The 23,521-nt window shown below is 34.5% G+C and overlaps 1 protein-coding gene across 2 annotated transcripts in view; it reads right to left on the bottom strand.

The window, feature by feature from the left end:
- Nucleotides 1-730: 730 nt before the first annotated feature.
- Nucleotides 731-23,521, bottom strand: part of ATR (ATR serine/threonine kinase) — a 42,162-nt gene continuing 19,371 nt past the window's right edge. The window contains exons 23-47 of one of the 2 annotated variants that reach the window (XM_026855152.1): nt 23,216-23,329; nt 22,149-22,264; nt 21,123-21,243; nt 20,051-20,188; nt 18,760-18,967; nt 18,159-18,337; nt 17,084-17,248; nt 15,771-15,862; nt 15,081-15,172; nt 14,507-14,684; nt 13,154-13,330; nt 12,603-12,762; nt 11,883-12,062; nt 10,415-10,557; nt 9,897-9,994; nt 8,687-8,919; nt 7,813-7,947; nt 7,047-7,247; nt 6,587-6,730; nt 5,697-5,847; nt 4,687-4,843; nt 4,402-4,555; nt 3,335-3,486; nt 2,979-3,084; nt 731-1,653 (exon numbers count right to left, since the gene is read on the bottom strand). In XM_026855152.1, the coding sequence (XP_026710953.1) occupies nt 1,480-1,653; nt 2,979-3,084; nt 3,335-3,486; nt 4,402-4,555; nt 4,687-4,843; nt 5,697-5,847; nt 6,587-6,730; nt 7,047-7,247; nt 7,813-7,947; nt 8,687-8,919; nt 9,897-9,994; nt 10,415-10,557; nt 11,883-12,062; nt 12,603-12,762; nt 13,154-13,330; nt 14,507-14,684; nt 15,081-15,172; nt 15,771-15,862; nt 17,084-17,248; nt 18,159-18,337; nt 18,760-18,967; nt 20,051-20,188; nt 21,123-21,243; nt 22,149-22,264; nt 23,216-23,329 (3,768 nt within the window). In that variant the 3' untranslated portion in view covers nt 731-1,479. The other variant, XM_026855153.1, reaches the window with a different exon arrangement.

Here is a 23,521-nt window from a genome sequence, read left to right as displayed (position 1 = left end):
CCCCCGCCGGTAACAGCGAACGTGTGAAGCATCAGCCCTGGCCCCTTCCCCAGCCCGCCCGCACAGGAGCTCCCGCCCCGCGCCTCAGGGCGCTGAGGCCCGGCCTGCTGCGGGGAGCAGGTCACGGCTACTCCCTGAGGGGCACCAGCTCCCCGTACGGTTCTCTTCGTTCTACCACTGAACGATAGAGCCTGTGAAAGATAACAGAGCCCCAGCCCTCACACACCACAACAGAAAAGATAATAGTAGGGTCTGAAAACCTTGGAATCTATGAGACAGTGTCAACATTTTTAGAAGATGACCCACTAGTTCCCCAGAGAAACGAAACCACTCTAACCAGTTATAAACTCATGATCTAGATTTAGTCTCCAAAACGTCTGGGGTTCAGCTGAACTAAAACTTGAGTCTTATGCCACAGCATGGTGATCAAAAACTAAGGGTATGGTTGGTCAGTCAGCAGAAACAAAAACACTGTACAAAAATTCTCATATTTTACTGTAGGGTAAAAAAAGTTTAATTTTGGTCTCCTCACTCCAGTTCAGAGGCCTAGAGAAGCAAGCATTAAAGTAAGTTAGTATATGCCCTCTAAAGATATTTTATTTCTACTCTTGTCCATGTCAAAACACTTTTTCTGAAATAGTCTGTAAAACATTCACTGTAGCCACATTTTTACAAGGGAGGTAAGGGACCGCCTGTCCAAAACACTCAGGAGCCTGAATGTGTTGTACGTTGCAGTCAGAGATGGCAGACCCTGCACTGCTGTTACAGCCATACTGCCAGGGTCCTCTAACACACAGCTTTGTGTCATTTCCTTCACCAGGGTTTCTTAGCACAGGGGGTAAGGACTAAGGAAACATTTTCAGAACACTGTCATGCTTAACCAGTTTCTTAATGGTAAGATTTAAGATCCCACATGCTTTTCTAGACATAGCCAGGCCATACAGAAGAAAGCCAAAGGAAACCAAAATTCAAGGTCTACTGCTGAAAAGAAATATTAATTATTTTTAGAAATCCCTTCTGAACTAGAAATAGAAAAAGTTGATAGAGCCACTTTATATCATATTGGTATAAAAACTTTAATGTAATTTTCTAGTCTGCAAGTAAGCTGAATGAGAAAAATCTTTACAAAAAGATACAAAGCTTTATAAAGTCAGAGTGCATTCTTTCAACAATGAAAATTTTTCATATACAGTAAGAAACTTGTAGAGACTTGCACAGTCTAATTTGTAAGCAATTCCTATGTACTATCTTCTGTATGTATACAAAACAAGTCATAACATCTTACACATCTGCAAGTGTATTCATAACATACTTGCAAGTGTATTGTATAGTTTACATAGATTTCAGGTTGATGTAAGACTGTTCTGCTGCTTACAATCAGAAATCAACAGAAGTGACCAGTCATCACTGATTAATACCTTCTCAAGAATATTAAAGCTAGATCACTTGCAACTGGTATCATTCCAACATGAAAAAATGTCACATATATGGAGCCCAGCCCATATACATCTGGCAGAGGAGGTTGTCATCACTTGCTTCTTGAATAAGGTAATGAACATGCCCTTCAATAGATAAGGGTAATCCTTTTATTCTGTTTCTAGTCTTAATGACACCTTGCAGCCGTTGTTCTATATCAAGGACATGGGTCTTGGCCTAGAAACAAAAGAAAAAAAAAGAATATTGCTACTATCCATGAACTTCCACTTCTGAAAATAAGTATTTTTTAGGAAGTGTTTGAAATCTGTATGCTCATTTAATACAAAACCCAAATATCTGCACTAGTTACTCTGAGAGTAAAGGATACTCATATTTTAAAATCATTCTTTAAAATGGATAGATTATTTCTCCAGTTAACTGTTGCCTTACATTTTTACAGATAAAAAATTATCAGAGGAGACTGAACAAGCTATGCAAATGTACTTGAAAAAGTTATAATGCTTTCTTTCATACAAATAAATGCAAAATTTTCCCAGCCTTTTTCTTGGAGTTCTGGATAAAATTAAAGAAGTTACCTAGTCTGGAAAATTTAGGCTAAAATGATGAACAACTGAAAATGAGTAAGTCTAGTAACAGGTTTTGCTGAGCAACTCAAAATGAGCTGTTCTGAGGCCCACAAGAGTAGCTAGTTCATATCAATTATATTCACACATTTTCTTTTAAAGCTCAAGCATAACATTGGCATCCATCCAAGAAAAAGTTAAAATATACAGCTACGTGGGTGGTCTTGTAACTAAAATGTTATGTAGACACAGCCTGGTTAGTAATTATTTGAAGACCAGGAGATTCTGTGCTCAAGATTCTTGTTGTAATATAGCTTCAGTACTGTAGTTTTTCCTCATCTTAGTTGCTGTGTTTATCAGTGCTCCCTAAGTTTTATCTGCTATTACACATATTTATTTTCATGAAACATTCCTTTTAAAGCAAAAAGAGACAAAACAGAATTTTTGCAAAGAGGAAAGAGAATAAATATTACAAGTTGTGTAAGCTATATTTTGGATGAACAATATAGTATTTATCAGTAGCTACAAAAGAAACAGTACATATAAAATCTTAATTTTAACCAAGTATTTCTTGCCACGTAACAAGGCACGTATTTTTTCAATACTAAACATCCAGTCATGAAAAGCACACAAATACGCATGGAAAGGACTCCAGATGTAAATCTGGAGGACTGTGCAACAGTCAGAGTGAGGGGTAGCAAGAGCCTCACCTACTCTATTGCTTCTGTTGAAGTTGTCCTTGATTTAGTAACACTAATAAGAGAAATATAGGCTCTATTTTGTTTGGTTCTTTAGTAGATAAGTTACATTTTCTATCAATAAAAATAGTCTCTTTATGGACTCTTTATGAACACAGAGATTCATCAGGAAGAAACAATTGAAAGAAAAAAACAAGACAGCTAACGTTTAATTAGAAAATATAACTTGAAACAATAATGGACATTTGAATATCTTATGCTCCACTTGTTTTAAACTAACCTTTTCATTGACAACTTCTCCAGTTTCGTTCACCTGCGCTCTTGTGTTCCCTTTAACAGGTTTACTCCATTCCACGAGAGGATCATGGAGAAAAGTCTTTAAGACACTAAATAAATTTAAAATAGAAAAAGAATAAAATACATATAATACATTTAATTTTCAAAACAAGAACACTGACAGGAGTCTAAAGATAGTGCTGAATATTTATACTGTTTTATATTTAACTGCATGTCATAGTAAGACTGAGCAGCATGCTAGGCATATGCTGGAACTGGCATATTCACCAGCAGTTACTGTTTCAAATGTTTAGGCTACAAACAGCTTTTTCAGAGTCTGTAGCAAAACAGTTTCCATACCTCATTAGAGGCTCCCTTTGATCACGCATAAGCCTCATTGTGACTTCACAAGCTCTTCGGAAGAGACCTTCTGTTCCCATTGGACCCATTCCATTAACCATGTTGTGAGTGAGACGAAAAGGAACGATTTCCGGAACTTCAAAAGTTTCTCCCTTTACATTAATAAAAAAAGAGCATGCCCTAAGCATTTTAAGCATTATTGAACTAAAAGAGTAACATTTACCTTGTTTTTTGCCCATCTTTGTCAGTGACAATTTCCTAGCTGACAAGAGACGTGTGCTCAGATCACAGTCCTTTTCAGCTGTTAAAGGGAAATTACAATGAATAAAGGATACCAATGTCCAAAATATCTACTTTATCCCTATTTTAATATACTAACACAGAGTATAAAATTTTGTTCTAAATACATATTTCTGGTCTGCAGACTCATGCAGAATGCTAACTTTTCTGTTATAATATGCAAGTTAGCTTAAAAACAATTATTTTTGTAATTAGCAGTTATGTAGAACAATTTAGGCTTCCGCAAAAGAAAGCAGGAGAAATTAATGAACAATCTCTCTATCTTGTTATCTGAATTAAAAAGGAGACATGTTCCACACCAAAAGCATCTTTCAGGAGAAACACCAAAACTCCAAATCCAACTCTGGCCATGATTTTTGCTGTTTATTTTTACAGAACCAATAGAATTTTTGTGCTGCATTTGTGTGATAAAAGCGAAGAAACTTCACAACAGCAAAATTCTGAATGTAGCAATTACAGATTTGTTTGGAGGGTGATAGTGGAGAGAATCGCAAAATACAAACACTCCAAAATTTGGGCTATTTCAGTGTATCCACATCAACTCACCTGATATTGGCTAAATCAAAAAGCTGGCTTGCATTAATGCAGTATACAGGACAATCACACACTCTACATATCCCAGACTGTTGCGTATAAATAAGAAACAAAGTGAGAGAGATAACACAACAGGCATGCTAAAGTAAAATAAGTGAAAAAACCCCAAGACAATAGAAGTTTATAACTTGCATGTAAAATAAAAAGCAAGTTCAGCAAGTGGCATTTCTCACCTTATTGAAAAGGCAGTTGAAATCCACGTGCACACATTCACCAGTCAAAGAATCAAACAGGATGTTTTCACCATGACGGTCTCCTAGACCAAGTATGTAACCTACCATTGACATAACTGCAACGGAACGACAATAGGCTGACCTACTGTTGTACCTGCGGAAATAAGAATCAGATATGTCAAAGTCACTTCCTCATGTTACCTGTCTTTACTCTGTAGTATCATTAATGTTTAGTGAAATACACAAAGTAGATATTCTTGACCAAGCCCAATCCCAGTCACTCACCATGAAGTAGGATCAGGAAATGTTCTAAGAAACCATTCATGAAAGAGAGGAGGATGACGAGGCAGAAGGACTTCTTTGAACATTTTCAGCTTTTCAGACAAAGGTGCTGACTTTGGAAGCATATGCTGACGCAATTCTTTTCCAGTCATGTAGATACCTGTAATAGACCTCCTCAATTAGGCAAAGCAAATGTTCAAATAACAAGCCTTATATGTACTATTACAATATGGTATTTTAGAGAAGATTAACATCTCCATGAAGTTGAAATAAATGAACAAATGGAAAATAACCCATAGAACATGTTGATGGCAGGGTACTGGAAAGTAAATTAAAAAATTATAATAACAAGACATCAGTTTTACCAATCACCATGGGGTGGAGTGGGGAAACACATATACACATAACCATCCCCACTCTCACACAGCCATTCATTATAATCAGCTGAGATGTCTGGACTTCCAGACATTATGTACAGATAATGTGTGAAATTTTCCCTCCAAATTTTATTGCACTGACCGGAAAGTTTCTTTATTAACAAGAAAATCAAAAGAAATCTGGTCTTTACCCTGGGAAGTTGCTGGACCTTCAACCGTGATTCAATTATCTTAATTATCTCACACAAATGTAACAGATTAAAAGCAAGAGATCAAATCAATGAAAACATGCAGTCTTTCCCATCATTCAATGCTGTACATACACTCCCATGCTGCTGGCACTGCTCCTGAAATGATTTACAGCATTGTACAAAGTGTGCATTAAGACGAAGGTGTTATAATTTCTCACATCCACCTTACTTATTACAAGCACCAATTCTCTCCCATTTAAAAGTCTACCACACATACAAGTAATAAGATACTGCAGATAGTTAAAAATACACGACTGCATCTTCCTAGTACATGACTGCATCTTCCTAGAATTTAGTCCGATCCTTGCTGTTTGTTTCATTAATTATTAAGATACAAGCCCTTTACAAAAATTAAATATCACTACAGTCTAATACATTTATTTACCTTTCTCCTTATAAAGTTTTATCAGGATATTTCTTAAACCAGCAGTATTGTTCACCCATTCAATTATGCCACATTCATCATTTAATGGAATAACTGCGTAGGTTCGAATATGGAGTTCTCGCCTACGTGACTCTGCATCTTTTCTTAAGCACTATTCACAAAAGAAAAACAAGATTAACAGATAACATAGAAAGGATCAAAATGTATCAATAACATTAACTGTTCTATCTATTTTCCCATCAAATGACTTAGAAGTTAAAATTCTAAGCTTCACTGTCTGCAGTAGGTCAAGTGCAAGAAAAGTGTTTATCTGTTCTTCAAAGTCAATTAAAAAAGAGAATTTTGCAATAAAATAGTTGAGCTGCATAATTTGTACATGGCTTAAACCCCTTAAAAGCAGTATTTAAAATAAGTGTTCTAGTGTTTCAGAGATGCTATCATTTCATTTAACCTCATGGAAAACATGGTACCTTAACCTTAAGCATATTGTTGAGAAACAAAATATAACTAAAATAACAAGTATGGCAACACATTTAGTATGAAAAGATGAATTTAGCTATCTCTCCTTAAAAGTATTAGAAAATCCTGAATAAGGAATATGAAGCATGACAGCAGGAAGTTTGCTGTTGTTTATTTACTGTAAATAACCTTTCCTGTAGATTTTTGCTGGAATAAGCAATTGTTTTGGCAAAATGTTGATTTTGTTATCATTTTCACAAGTCCGCGAGAAGTTATACAGTATTAATTGCTATTGACTTCCGCTGAAATATTTTGCAACACTATTCTTCCAGTAAGCTTTATCTCAAGGCAAGTTGTTTTTTTTGTTTGGTAGTTCAGCATTTCATTCTGATCAGCAAGTATAATGCCTCTGATTGTCTAACTCATCAAACCTTATTAATAAGGGAGTTGAATTCCATGAGCCGACAGTCTTTTCTTAGGTCATCTTTTGGCTTACACATCATAATGTAAGATTTCCCATCTGAACCTTTTAAGGTGATCTTTTTTGGTTTTTGAAGTGAGGCAAGAATTTCCACCTAAGGAAAAAATTAAATTCTTTATTAACACCTGTATCAGTTTGTACAAAATAAAGTCTCTAAGTCTAATAAACCACCGCAACCAATCATGTTAGCACTTCCATGGTGCTACAGCATATCAACCTCAAGCCAAATCATAATCTAAGTACCAAGAGGCCATATCTGTCTCAGGGTGTTATGACAGAAGCCACTCATTTTCCACAAAAGTAATTATGACATTTCCTACTCACTACTCCATTTCTAGGGAACTAAGATGTATTTGCAGCTACAGTTGTTTAACATGAAGTTTAAAATGAGGTGCCAACTAGATGCTTACCGTATCATCAAAGCCTGCAATGTAGGCCCAGCAGCCCGGAAAAGGGTCATGGTTAGCATGTGTACCAGGAATTGAAGGAAGAGTTGGTATCATTACAGATTGTAAAGGAATGAGAATTTCACTAAATGTGTGCTCTTCTACTAATCTCTTAAGTGTTTTGAAATGAATATTCATGCTTAATGTTGAGCTGTTTCCATCAACCTTGAAAAAAAGTTGTTCAAAAGTTAACCATAAGTACTTAAAATATTACTGTTATTTCACATTAACTAATGAACAGAATTGACTAATAAATGCTTAGGGAAATAAGAATTTCAAATCAAATGGGAGTGGTCAAATATATCTGGCATTTATGGCACATGTATTTTTCACTCAATGACAATACAGAATAATGAAATAATTTGGCTTTACCATTATTATCAAGTTCATTTATTCATGAAAACACAACCAACCTATTTTTATAGTGAAACTTTGTGAGTTACTGGGCAAGAATCATACAAGCAAGCACAAAACAATGTAAAAAGCCCATCCACTGTGAAATATATCATTATGTACTGAAATGTTATAAAGTGTGCTCAATTTAGAATTATTCCCTAATTTTTTTTAAAAAAATATTTTTATTAAGGTTAAAAAAGAATATATTTACAAGTCAGTGTAATTTGTGTTAAATTGCAGTAATGAATTGGCTAATGAAAGACATCAGAAGCTTTTATATAGCATTTCTGAATAATCCTATTACATGCATTAAGTTGTTTAATTGTGTAAGTACCGTTTTGTTGCATAGTTCTAATAGCTTATCTGTAAGGCGTGTTGCATCTCCAATAAATTTTCCTAAAGATTCCTTCATGTGAATAGCTTTGTTTAGAATTTCCTTACATCTGTTGACACGCATAGGGTAAGAGGACTGTAAATAGAGGAAAGTTAAAATGTATTAGACAACAGTCAACTCAAGTAAAGAATCCTAAAAAACCCCACAGTAATTAATATATTATTTTCTCTACTTACTGCTTGTCATATTTAATATCTGGAGAAGGATTTTCTCCAACTGAAATTTGGTACCTAAACAAATACTGAATTGGTACAGTGCAGTGCAGGGGGGTGTCTGGGGGGGCAATTCTTGGGAGTCCCACAACAATATTCAAGAATATGCCAGTGTACCCTGAATGTTATTTCACCAACCTTAAAGCAATAGTAGGCACCACACTTTCCAATTTGCATTGGAGTGACCTTACTACCAGGTAAGTATTAGGACTAAGTGGTATATCTATCTCATTTTAATCAAGGCACAGGGTATAAAACTGCAAGTACTATTACAATTACTAAACACAGTCAAATCTGTTGTCCATAACTATCCAATTAATCAGTAATTTGTTATTCAAATTTCCTTTCCTAATACATCATACAAGTCAGGACACATGCTAGCATTTTAATTTGGAACGCTTAAACTGCAATATCTTAACTTTAGACTACAATAAAATCTTTTGCAGTGATAGCACTGATACCCTGTTCTACAACAGTATCACAGCAATTGAAACTCTCAACTCTCTTGTCATCTTAAAGCAAAAGAGGTTATATTCACATTTCTGTCTGATGAAAACAGTTTTACAAACTTAATAAAGGTGCAGATATACTTATCAAGGTACCTTGGACACAGCAGTCATCATCCACATTGCTTGCTGTGGATAGGCTAAAAAAACTTTAGCAACAATCACCATCAGAACTGCGAAGACTTCATCATGAGAATGGCAGATTCGGGAGATTAACTGAGAAAAAGCTGTCAGAAACTGGTAAGGTGCCAGGTGATTTGTGTGCTCCGTAATCACCTTATTTATTTTAGCTAAATCATTTTTCATTTGAACACGTTCTGAACGACTTGCTGAAAAACACAAGACAACAAGATGATGTTTCTTTTTTCCAATCTGAAATGTAAAGTAATTTAAAACAAGCCTACAGAAACATATTTTGTTGGTAATTTTTCATAAGAAAAAAAAAACAACAAGAAAAAGGAAAAGCTTCTACTGTAAAGTTTATTTTAAACACAGCATACAATGACTTAATATGCTATTTAACTAACCAGAATAACAGGAAATAAACAATCACAGACAACAGGAACATGGAACAGACAATATCAGAAAAGCTCTCCTTGTACTCTTAAAATATCTCCTATTCCTCTCAAGTAATGCAATAGCATAGAACAAACCAAAAACACTCCATGTATTTCTCTGGTAAAAAGATTCTAACGTTCTTTAGTGGAGAGGAAATGAAGAAAGTCTTTACAAGGGATGAAATTGGCACACCTGTGCATATCTCTGCCCCTGCAGACCCAGCATGTTTGCAGTTTTCATTTGTACAAAAATCTTTCACCCAAAAATGCATCTATGGTAGTAGTTTCACATGCATTGATGCTGCCTACAGGTTTTCCCCCTAGTTAAATTTCAGTAAAATTCCTTCAGCAACTGGAACCAAGGCAAATTGGAAAAAAGCCCCAAAGCCTAACACTTTACTATAGTAAGTGCATACAAACCCAACACTCATCGCTATGAGGCATCTTAAAAGAGGTGACAAGTGACATAAAAGGATTTTCCCTAAATCTGTTTATCAACTTAAGTTACCTGAGGAACAATGCTATCTCATGATATATTTTTTTAAAAAAAGTCCATTATAATAATTAATAATTAATACTCCCCCACATATTAACATCCTGTAATTTAAAATAATGATATTACTTTATTGTTTCCATATAAACTCAGGCAGTAAGTCTAAACAAAGAACTGCAAGTATACTTCACTGCTCTTTCAATCACACATTCAGAAGTATGACACAGGAAGTATGTACGAAGAAAATATGTTCTACCTTTATCACATTCATATGCTTTTGCTCCGAAGTCCAGCCATAAAGATAGCATTCTTGGCATTGACTGATAGATGAACTGGTTTCCATACTGTAGAGACCTATGATTACATATTTAAATCACGGCATGTTAGTGATATGTATTAAAACATTACAAATTTTATATCCTTAATTGTTTCACATTCCATTCTGGACTTCAGAAATTTCTGTTTAGCATTTTAAAATATCTACAACAACTAAAAGCTTACTTATATACAAGGGTTTTGTTTTTATTAATCAAATCTGCAAATGAAATAATTAACTATCTTAGACAAAACAGACAATTGCTTAGTCAAAAGTCAGAAGAAAAATTAATTAGGTATGAAACCAAAAAGAAAGCATGCTGTATTTTGATTTACAATACTGCATAGAAATTTCACTGAGTCTGAATTGCAGAAAGAAAATATATTCCTATAAAATGTTTTTTCAGTATAATAGTCATCCTTCTACAGAAACTAAGCAAAGCTCCCCTAGGGTCTAACCTCCCAAAATGATGAACTATGTATCTAATCAGATCTCCTTGTTTTTCCATCTTATTGTCAGTTACCATGGGCATTAATTTATCATAGTATTTAGCAAGATAGAAATGTCCATCTTCCCATTCTGGCAAGAAAACCGTAACATCCTGCAACAAAATGAAAGAGATAATTATTTTTGAGAAGATGCTGAATTTCAAATAAAAAAATAAAACGATAATAAATAAAAAGATTCTCAAGAAACAAGAACTTTGTTTTAGTTACCTTTGTGCAAAGTACATGCAAAAAAAAGAATTAATTGTAACTTTGTAATTCAAAAAAACTATAATTTGTCCCAAGATAAATGCATGTACAAACTAGAAGTCCATTTTTAAAATAACTTTCGGATTTGGAGACAGCAAGGTATTTCAAGACAGGATTAAATGGATTTCCTCAACTAGGCAAGAGTATAGTTTCACTGAAAATATTAAAATCAAGTTCCCAATCTTGATAAACTCAATATTGGGTTTCTTTTAGATTTTTGAAAAGTGAAACAGCAGGATGTTAACAGTTGGACTTGATGATCTTAAAAGGTCCTTTCCAGCCTAAATGCTTCTGGTTTTCACACTTCTGCTTTCCTTCTAAATAATGATATTAAAAAAAAATGTGTGATATATATTAGAAAAAAATAACTTGGCAAGTGGCATGTCCATTCTCTAACAATACTGGCTTGTTTTACAGCGCCAGTATTTAGACAGCATTAGTATTTTAATATAATCCACCAAAATTTCATTAGTTTCCATAATTTGAGCCGTCATTTGATTTATCTGTTAAATTTTTCTCTAAATTACTGTTATAGAAGTATTTTCACGAATAAGACAGCAGTATAAATTTGGATAGGAGATATACTGCTTCTAAGGAAGCATAAAGATCTACAGCTACTGGTTAAGCAGGCAGTGTGTTAATCAGTGCCAAAACAGTTGTTCAGTGGCATGGCAAGATGAGGCAGTGTAGTGCCGTGTTGTTGAAGAAAACCATACCAGTTGTCCCTTTTTCTAGTTCTTCAGAGAGTATGAGCATATTTAAAGCATGCTTGCAAGTCACTACCAAAAAGAAGTAACGCTGAGGAGTAATGCAATGTGTCATCAAGTTACCTCACTGCCTAGAGCAGCCCACATTTTAGTGAGGAATTCTAGCTTGTACATGCATAAGAAAAAAACATGCTCCTATAATTTGTTTTTTTAAAAGAGTTATATTAGGTATTCTTAGCTCCCACTGTTGGGCACTGTAGGCTTCCCTGTATTGACATGTTATATTAAAGCTAATTCAGATAGTTAAATCTTTACAAGAACAACTACTTCCTTTCTATGCATTGATACAGTATTTAAACCCACTGATGTTATCCTTGGTTGAAATCATCAGGAACATAACAACAGCTAACCTGGATTATTACTATTCAGAGTACTGTCTTGTTAACACCAGTATGTCAAATTACCTTATACTTTTTCATAACTGCATTGCTTTCAAAGTTAGCAGTTTCTTCCATAAATCTGCCCACTAGCAGCATTGCCCGGCCATGGATGAGCTGATTTTTGCTATTGCACAGTGCTTTATTTTCAGGGAAACATAACTCAACCCCCTTCTGAAGAACAATGAGTGCTTGATGAACCTCACCCTAAGGGAAAGAGGAAAACATATTATATACTTTAAATAAGAGAGATGTAAAACTTCCATCTTACAGCTGTTAAGGCAAAGCTATGTCCCCGAGTGTGTTTTAGGCCATTCCAGCTGTGGTAACACATTATTACTAACTTCAGATGCTTCTCATATTCTGTTGTCATCTCAGCATTATTGTCCCTTAAGGTTTACCACAATAATTGCTCCCATGTTTACTGCCTACCTCTATTAGTTAAAAAGACACAAGTTAAGGAAAGGTCTACTATTAAGGTAATTTAAATTTGCCTGGGCTGCTTTAACAGAGGCAGGTAATCCAACAGTTGTATACAAGGCTGCCAGAAAAGTCAATGGATATAGAAAAGGGCTGACTAGCAGCTGGAGGTAAAAACTTCTTGTGGCTCAAGTGCAATAACAACATGTTAATAGTCCCAGTTGACATATTTTGTTTTACATATACTGACTGTGTGCCTTTTTTTCTTGAAGAAGACTAAAGTTTATTTTCTTACGTGTAAGAAAGTAAGCTCCATTTTTTCTTTACCTTGGACCAGAGCCACTTTGCTCTTTCTACATAAAGTTCTGAAAGCGTAGATTCCCCAGCATTCAGAAGAGCATTATATGCAGTCTGGTGATGACCAGCTTTTCTTGCGACTCTAGCACTCTGGAGCCAACACTGACCAACGAGTTCACTGTAATCCTGGCTGCAGAGATATTTTTGCAGAAAATGAAAGATTTCAGTCCTGAATGGTACTTTACAATCTGAAGTAAATATCACAATGTATTGAAACACAAAAAAAATTTCTCAGTAAGCTATAAAATACTATAACCATCACTTAAAATTATTTGTAATACGTCTCATCTTCTTTCTATTTAGACCTAGAAACAAATATTCCTTCCCCTGTTTCTCTCTTGTCTTTCCTACAGACACCACTTTTCCCTTCTATTTTGAAGGTACATAATATTGCAGAGGACTGCTTTTGTCTACAACATACAGTTCCAGAGTTTTATCTTCTCTCTTCTAATACACATATGGAAAACCAGAATATTACTGAGATTATAACATAAACAGACAAGAAATAGTCATGTTCTCACCTTTTACCGAGACTAAGTAAAGCCCTTCTCACTGCTAAGATGGGTTCTTTTGCTCTGTAAGAGTTTTGGGTCATTTCAATACGAGCACACCAATTCAGGGAATCTCTACTGTGGTCACCATCTGGTTGCTCAAACAGTGGTCCAATACTATGTTCCAACTCACACAGCATATGCAACCTGTGTTAGTGAAATAAAGGGAAAAACACTGTTGAAAATTGGTTGCTATGTGAGATATATGCAACTTTGATAAACCTTTTGCCATTTTCTTTCTAAAAGATGGACATTTAAGTACTTCCAATAGTAAGACTTTTTAAGGCAAAAATGAAGCAAAACCACTCAAGATCAAGGATTTGTAAACTGATTAGTCATTTCTCACTCTTCCTTTGCCAAGCAGCTGAACACTGAGACAATGAAGAGCACTTTGGAGAGTAAGTCAATCTTTAGAAAGCGTATTTCTGTCCATTACTTTTAGCAATAACTCTTCAGAAAGTCTGATATTTTGAACAAATATCATTTTAGAGACAATAAACTGTTACTTATACATCTCATTTATAATAAAGTTACTGTTTATTTAAGAATATGACTATTATTAGCTTTCATTGTAAAGTTGCAAAGCTGAGAGCTTGTAAATGCCTGTTCTCATTGGCAGACCTCATGTGTAGTGGATATATCTGACAGAGAAACAGTAACTGAAGGCTTCCAAGTAGCCCAGATAAATGGCTAAATCAAGCTATTTTGAAACACTTTTAATATTAAAACTCTCTTTCCTGAATAAAATAACACTGCAAAAATTAACATCACAAATAGAATTAAGAAATAATTAATATATACTTCAACTGACTCATTTCATACAATATCTTGCCATAAGAATGCATTTACAGTGCAGAGGAAGTATTAAGCCTTTTTCCTTAAAAAAGGCTACTTACTTTTTAAATTACTACAGCCAACTTCAATTTTTACTGCTCTTTGTTGATAAAGAAGGGGGTGCTTTTAGACCATCATATAGATTAAAAGCAATGCTCTTTAGTTAATGGAGTTACTGGCCTATATGTACTACTTTAAGCATGGAATTAAATAGTTGATTTTTCTTAACTGAAGTTTACATAAACTTGCTTGCTGATTTTTGAAAGACTATGCTCAACAGTTTTACTGTGAATATTTTTAATGGCGGATAAATATAAACTCCCAATCTATCAAAGGTTTCCAGTTATCTGAGTATTTCAAAAAATTTTTAAAAGATGTGACAGAAAATGCACATCAGCAGCATTTATTGTGGAAACAGAAAATTCCTGCTGCTGCATACTTGACTATGTGATTTCTGGATTTGAGAAGAGTGACATGAAAATCAGAAACCTGATAATGTGCTCATATCCTCGCTGATAAGATCCTCTTTCAAAGCTTGCTGCTGAAAGGGGTACAATCTGTTCTGCTCGAACAACCTTGAGTGTTTCATAAAAAGCTGCTTCATTTTTCTTCTTGGCTGATAATAATAAATGTCCTAGTCTGACACTCCACGTAGTGGACTTCACATCTTTGGGGAGAAAAAAAAGCATCTCAAACTCTTTCTTTAAGCAGCTTAATCTGAACATATTAATCTGTCTTAACACACTACTGGAAAATAAGTTTCTCAGCACTAATTAACTGAATTTTAGAAGGACTGTATATTTCCACCCCACAATCCAGCCGCCTGAACAAACCCAGAAGGAATTTGGCCTTACACTTGCATGAAATTTCTACTTGAAAACTACACAATTTACCACCAAATACATTTACAAAATCTGGAAGACTGTCAGAACCAACCTCTTAGTAAAAAACAAGACCAAAAAAATGACAGTAGCTGCCCCTTGATTCAAGATGATTAGACTAAAACACACACTTGTTCAGAAATGTAAGGAAGTATTTATATTTTGTTATCATAACAACTTACCTGAAGCTAAATAATTTTCCAGTAAATCCCATCGTGACAGCTTCCAGGCTGCTTCCACTCTGTAAGTGTTCAATTCAGAAATCCATTCAGACCTATTAAAAGAAAACAAAGACAATAAATTTTGTACTGAACGAATTTTATTTTTCCTTTCCCCCTTCAGTATATGTTAGTTCCTACATTATATCAGCAATATTCCTTATATGAAATTTCTCTCACTTGAAAAGAAGCAAGGTAAGCTTCCTCCTAATAAGACTCAATAAGACTCAATAAAACCAAAGGATATGCATTGATAACAAATAATAGCTGTACAACACAACTTCCAAGTAGCATATTTAACTTCTATAGCACATTTTAAAAATTACCTCTTCCAATCCATTTATCATATTAGGCTACAGAATAGCTATAGAACTAGAAACATACAAGACAATAAATGAAAGATTCTATTTAACAAATTAAAGCATATATCAATGCTGCACATAATGCAGACAAGAAGTACTAGCATTTCTAGAAGTCTTGAAATAAATAACCTATAGACAAAAACCTTCAAGTTTTCTACCTTCATATGGCTAATTGGATACGCTTGCTAAGCCTCAAATGCTTGATAATGCACAAAAATGGCTACTGAGACACAGGTGTAACACAAGACCTTCATATTACTCAAATAAACATTGTATTAGATGCTCACAGTACCTGTTTGCAAGCACTCCATTGACCTGAGTGATTACAGTTGATAACTGACCAAGGCCTAACATGGATTTCACTACACCATGATAATGAATAATCTAGAAATAGGGGAAAAGAAAAAAAAACCAAACCAAAAAGAAATATTAAAAAACCCACACACATACACTAATGAAATTCATGGCAGTATGAGGGAGGAAATACATCCATTTGGATGCTTTTTAGAATATGAAAAGTCATAACCAATTGCACCATAAGCTAAACAAACGTTAAAAATTAAAAAATGTCTATGATTACCAAAGAACTATGATCACCATCAGCAATTTTTGAAAAACACTTCACCACAAATATAGTTTGATGTTAATTTATTAATACTCATATCAGAGTTGTGAATAAAATTTTGTTTAAAGATATTAGTAACAAGAAGAAAAAAGTCACAGGAAGGAAACAGCTCCAGAACCCAAAGCAATTTCTCTCTTCATAAAAATGTTTTCCATACTCTGGGAATGAAGTAGGGCCTCTAAAACACTTTAGTTACTGTACCTGTTGTCAACTGTGCTAGATAAGCTCTGCTTCATAGGGAAGGGCAAGAAACCATAGGGATATCCTAGGCTAGGAGGCTTTTTACCCATTTCCATTAAAAGAGTATTTCAAATACAGAAAGAGTAATACATGTCTTCAACTTCCTTTTGGCATTTATCATCACATCTCTGGATATTCACTTTGGTATATGAAAAGAATGATGGTTTTCCAGTACTGCTCACTTTACAGTATCTTATACTTCTATGTTCCAAATAAAGGAAGGGAAGGGAAATGGAAGACAAATAATTTCAAGTTTTCTTTAATTGATTTCCTTTTGATCTTACATGATGAACATTTTCCCTGGACATCAATAATGAAAAATAGTAAGTCAGAATTACTTTGAATAAAACCTATGGTAACTTGCCTTAATAGCTCTCTTGGCATGTACCAATACTGATTGATACTTAAGCAATCCAGTTTCAGGCCTTCCCAAACAAAGGCTGAACTTTAAATGGTAAGCTGTCCTAGCAAAAACCTGGGCATAAGCATCCAACTATTAACCCAAGCCTTCAAATTACAGTATAAACCCAGTAAGAGATTCATTTCAGTTCATAAGACACTTCCAATAGCAATAATTATTCAGCAACTGCCACAGTAAACTCTTATGTTGCCGTTTTACTTAAACATTCTGAACAACACGCAATTTCAGCTTAGACTTTAGCTAGTTAAGAAGATTTAAAAAATAATCATTATACTTATTTTTAATAAAAATAAATGTAAAGAGTTTTTCTTGTATTTACCTGATCAGGTTCCAGTTGGATAGCCCTATCATAACAGGCTGTCGCATCTCTTAACAAGCCAATACTTTCATGTTCAAGGATTTGTTCTTTGAGAGACGGTTCTGCTTTCCGAATTGCACTCACCCCAGCTACTCCATCTGGCTCATGCATAGCAGCATACAATTTCTTTATTCAGGCAGAATTGGAAATGTACATTAAGAACATCTCCAAGACAACAAAAGAATATATTTTATATATAACATGCTCAGAATCACACATCTTCTTGAAAATGGAGAATAAACTACTCTGTAGGACTTCTTGTCATTAAGCTTTCACGGAAGATGTCAGTTTTGCTGAGCTACTTCCAAAGTTGAGCCCTACTTTTGCTTAGCATACTGTAATACTTATGACCTCATAGTATAGGAAGAATAAGAAAGAATAACAAAGCAAGTGTCAACCTGAAACAATCTGTATACAGGGCAAAATAAATATCCTATTATTACACGATAAAAATGTATAATGAAGCTACAGATTACTTAAGATGGAAAAGAAACATACTAAGTTTATCAAATTTGAAATGTTACTGAGGAGTATAAACCATAAGGAACTACAGCAGGCTCATCTCAGTTTAAAACACGTTTTCGAAATAATTTAAATAATTTTAAACACCCTTAGCATTAGCACTTTTTCTACTTTAGAAAAAGACTCTTAGCTTTCCTTCAAATGTGTTTTGGCGCCTTTTTTTTTTTTTTTTTTAATTATAGTTGACTGTGTTTTCTCTGACAAAAGGCAGAGTTAACTAAAAGCAATAAATGCTATACTTGTAACAAAACCAAATTTAACTGTTTTCAGTATTCTACAATCTTTTATTATACACTAGATATTTACTCCTTCCTTTTCATATAAGGAGCATAACAAGCAAGAGGAAGTACTAAGTGTTGCTTAAAGACAGATGACTAAACACTTGTATCCAATACCAAGAGCCTAACTACATCTTTTCTTCTAATTTCAGAGAAGAATTTGACAAAGCTTTATTCATCTATGTCTATTTTAATTTTAAAATAAAACAAATAAAAACCAGAAAGAACTTCAGAACCTGAAGAAATCCAAGATGTTCCTGAATATTTTGTTTCTTCTCTGTAATGAATGATTCAAAGTGCATCACAGCCCTTGTGTAAGCCTTGGAGCGAAAGGAAGCCACGGCTAGTGTATCCTGAGGTATGAGGTCTAGAAAACGTGTCACATTTTGATATTCTCCATAGCCCTCACTCGATGCTACAGAAAAAAAGACATTTTTAAAAGTTTGTCCACTGAGGTTTCATTTATAAGAATTACCTTATGCATCAAATTAATTCATTTCACAATTTAGTGACATATTCTTATTAATTCAATATTACATTTTTCTTTTCTGTCAACAATAATTCATTTAAAACAATCCCAGTGAACTTCCTGCGTCTTGCAAGACTGCATAGAATATGTTAACCTTTAGAAAACTAACAAGAGAATGACATGTAATTTTAAAATTTTGAATCTGTATTTATTATGATATGCATTCAAAACAATGCATTTGGGGTGGGAAGGGGTATAAATCACAATACAATAATAAGAAAACATAAAGCAGAATAAATGAAATGGCAAATTTAAATACTTATTTGAAAAATGTAAACGCCACTTTAAATAAAATAAGCTTCACTCACTTTTTAGATCACCTCTGTCTTTGCTAGACTTGCCAGTATTTTTCTCAGCCATAAGTATCTGAAACTTATGTCTAGCCCACTGAGTTAGATGATCAAGCATGGAGAACACGGTCTGTGTGCTCAGCTGACTTAGATCAGATGCACTATCTTCAAGTCTCCTGGTAGACTGGTCATCGTGTTTCAGAACAGCCATAATCTCCACATAAACCTACACAAACATTAATATGATAAAAGACAGAAGTGCCAAACAGGCGTCAAAACAGTAGGAAACAGTAATTAACACAAAAATCACACTAAAATACTATATATTCTAATTGTATATTTTACTAATTTTCAGCTTATGATCTTGAGAGAAAAAAAATGACAAACCAAGAGCAGTAGTTGTCAGGAGAGTCTGCACAGGGAGAAAGTCTTTGAAAAGCAAACCCTTGGATTCAGAATAACCGTCATGGTTACTAGAATTTTAGGTTTCAAGATACAATGAATGCACTGCACTTATGCTGCAAATACAATACTTCAAGGTTTGATAAAGTCAATTTATCTACTGGCTACCAGATCACAGATCTACTTTTTTGTTATATTTAAGTAAATGCCATGATGAAAGACCTGCTTCCTGTTTGTTTTAGTCAACAGAATATGTTAACAAAATTAACAGATGCTTATTGTGGATGTACTTTGTTCACACAAGAAAAATCATCACACCCCTCTACACATCCACAAAGTTTAAATACAGATACCTTAGCTGTGAAATTTCAAATTAATAAAATATAAGTTGTATTTTTCAGCCTCTTCAACTGCTGCTAAAGCAAACTGAAGAAGACTGGATGATTCTTTTCCCTCGTATCCCTGTTTTGTTACAAGACATCTATGAATCCTGCTCTGCATAAATCTCATAGCCAAACAGTTTTTCCACTTAAATTGTTAAGTGCATGCAAAGGAGAGAAAAAATTATGGGTCTGAATTCTTGGAAGCATACAAGTTCAATTTATTCCTTGTTTGTGTTGCACTCTCTTCCTCTTTGTACCACTGCAGCTCTTGATGTTACTGCAGTCATAATTAACTGCATAATATCTCATCCTAGGTCCTGCTGAAGAAATAGATGGAAAACAACAGAAGAGCAATTCAGCACAAACTTGTATGAGTATATTCAAAACCCTGGCAGAAAAAACTTATACAGGAAAAGGAGTTTAACACCTATGCAATTTGTTCATGTAGGTCTACAGTGAATCCACAGAATTGGAACAGCTCCTGAACATTCCCATGAAGAACACGACCATCTTATACATCTCACCTCTTGTTGATCCTCTTGACTGCATCCCAACAGAACATAGACAAGGATGTGTGGAAGCAGATAAATAGTCACTTTATAGTCATTCTTCATCATAATACTGCAGCAATCAAAAACTTTTCTGGCAAGATCATGTCGCACCTATTTCCAAGAGAAGCATCATTACAAAAGTGCAAATTCCTGAATGATTAATAGGTGTCTTTTTATTGACAATTATTTGACAGAATTTGTAAGATACATGTCTCCTACAGGAAGTTCAGCAGACTTATATCTGCAACAGGGATGCCAGATGGCAGCTTCTATTACATGTATCTATTGCTGATACCACAAAAAGACAGGCAAGCATTGTTAACATGTTCCACTTTTCCATGTTTTCTACACCATTGTGACATTGCACTGGCCATAAAGAAAAACTTAAGGCCAAGAGTCTACTACTGCACTCAGCCTCTCTTCTGCCCTTAAAAGCCTGTTGTCTACTACTGCACTCAACCTCTCTTCTGCCTTTAAAAGCCTGCAAAAAGTAGGAAATTATGAAGACACTGAATTCTTGTCTGAAACAGAAAGAGGACAGTGTAGCTACTGAGCTTGTGTGATTAAATTCACTTCTTAAGTGGTTGATTTAGAAGAGAAATTTTCAGTGGGTCACTTCTATGTTGGAAAGGAGAAAGGAGAGGAAGAAAGAGACAAGTACTTTTTATGTGCCGGGACTGTGGCGCTATGGGGAAATGAAAGAAATCTTTCAGAAACTGAGAAGGTAAATGTGAAGTTTTACAGTATTTCAGATACTTTTCAGAAGCATTTGTCAGTGCCTTCAGATATACAAGAGTCTCTAGTCAAGGGCAAACTTTCTAGACTTTTGGCTTTGACAATACCTGTGAAGCATGACCAAGAAGCAACGATGCTGGGGAAGGGAAGGTGCATGGTTACCTTGATGATCCAAGAAGTAGGGGTGCGCTTTAACAGGCCTATAGCGAAGAGGCATCTTCTCCCCCATCCATCCCTGACTTTCAGAAACCAAAATGTGATTCAAGAACTGTGGTGTACACCAATACAGAGAGCAGATTTAGTCTCTTACCTTTGTTATAAGATAACCTGCCCAAGTTGCTGACCATTCAGCAAAATTATCACCTAATTTGCTCAAGTAAATTGGCTTCTTCATCTTAGACCAGTTTACAGCCTTTTGAGAACTCTTGTACCTGTAATTTTAAAATGCCCATTTAATAAAACTAACTTCTTTATTTAATATAGTAAAAACCAATAGCATATCTTTAACTATGAAGTTCCCTAACTGGAACCATATTAGGTTTCATCTTCTGAATCTTTTAAAAAAGGATTAAGAAAATATTTTCAGTAGTCAGTATATTTTATTTTAGAGCTTATTAAAATGAAACATGAAATAACAAGAACCTAACACATTCCTAGAATTTAAAAGTATACTTCAAAGTGCTGTTCTAATTAGTTTTAAGAAATGCAGTTTGATTAATATTTGAGTACTATGTTTGTGACAGCAGAACCCCAAAACATATACAAAAGCCAAAAAATGCCAAAATGTTTGTTTCCTAAATAGGTCAAACTTATCACAGATGACCATGACTGTCTTCATGAGGGAACAGAAAGGAAAATGTTGATTATTTCAAATTAAAGTGCATATTCATTTGAAGTTTTCTTCACATTATTCAACAAAATGAAAAGTGAAAAATAAAGCTCAATGAGCTCCTCCAACTTTTATAAAGGGTAGCAGTAAAGGAATATTAATGGATTTGAGTACAAACTCAAATCCTAGTGAGAGTTTGTACAGAGGAAAGAAAACAGAAACAAAAGCTTCAAACCATTGTATGAGACAATGCTCTAGGGACAAACAGGCATATCTGTGCAAAGTATGAGCTCAGAATTTTGCCTGTTTGATTTATAAAGAATTATATTTAAGGAAGTGCTAATCCAGTTTTACACAGAAAGACCTTATTTGAATTTTGTATGTACACATATCACTCTTCACAGAAGAATAACAACCACAAGACCAAATGAAGTTATTGCTAGCCTGGAGAAAAACAATAGTTTTTTAAAGCTGTAATGAAAAGAAATTGCTAAAGTTGTCATATACCGTGTATTTAAGTGAGGTTCCAAAATCTCTTGCACATGCTCAGGAAACCTCTTCCAAAGCCTGGAGCCTGGGCAGTCAGTGTTTGTCTCTCTACAGTCATAGATAGACAATAACTCCTGAAAAGGCATGGTTTACATCATCAAGTTAGCACGGAAAATATTTCATGACCACACTAGTAACAAAAACTGGTGTGTGTGTATATATATATACACATATATATAAAAAAAAGTAATGAGATAGAAGTTACAGAATTCATCATTATAACTGCAAAACAGTCAACACTGTTCATTCCCTATTACTAGACAGTGTTGATTTCAACTAACTATTTATTCCCAAGATTCTCCACTTGGTGTTTGGACCATGATATATCTTATTTTTCATATCTGCCAATAAACCAGAATTATAAGTTAGCCTGATCACTCCTTGTGCATGAGCTCATGAAATTTTCTTATTCTGCTGACTACATGGGGCCACTTGTTTTATTCTGGAGCAAAGAAGTGTCCCGAAGTTTTCACAAACATATTAAACAACAACAACAAAAACCCCAAACCAAATGACAACAAAAAACCCCAACCACCAAATCAGCTTAGAGCTGGTAAATCAGCTTGGGGTTGGTAAACCAGCACAGAAGACTACAGAGTCTTAAAACAAGGGTGGGCTCCTCTTCAGTTGTTTCTTAAAAGTGTAAGCATTAAACTCCTAGGAATACTTACTCCTTTTTATTTCTGCCTATGGAATCAGCACCATTTTTAAGTCAGGATTACTCCTTGTATGGACTGGTAAGTTACCTCTGAAACATGAGATCTCTCCTAAAATATCATGACATAAAAGCAAACAAATCTGCCTTTATTTGACAACTCCCCAGAATTCTATGCGAGCACTGAGGAGTTCAAAAAATAAAAAATCACTACCCTGAATAACCTTTTATTTAGTAATATAAAGCTGCATAGGATGAAGTTTCAAATACTTCAACATGTACTTAAAAATGGACATTTATACTGTATAATTCTAAATTCAGTGTGATAGAAAATTGTGAAGAAAAACTAGGATCTAACCAAGTATCTTACCTGAATTGCATATGCTGCAGAATCCTGAGCACGAACATTATCAGCATAAGCAAGGAATGCTCTGGTCAGTTCCATTAATAATCCATAAGCGAAATTTGGATCCTCCACACCAGCCTCAATCACAAACAGAAGGCCAGTTTTATTAAAACTTAATAACAGCTGTATCTTTAATATCTAAATAATCACTTTGAAACCCGACTCTAAACTGTTGAGAAAGCAAGTATATGAGAAAGCAAGTATAAATTTTCAAAGAGTCTAAAGATAAGAGGTTCCCTATTCTCAATTACTTTTAAAATACCCTTAATG

Source organism: Athene cunicularia (assembly GCF_003259725.1).
Source record: "Athene cunicularia isolate RWA chromosome 9 unlocalized genomic scaffold, athCun1 chr9_part1, whole genome shotgun sequence".
Lineage (NCBI taxonomy): Eukaryota > Metazoa > Chordata > Aves > Strigiformes > Strigidae > Athene > Athene cunicularia.
The sequence above is the reverse complement of the archived record's forward strand: the minus strand, read 5'-3'. Positions and strand labels throughout refer to the sequence as shown.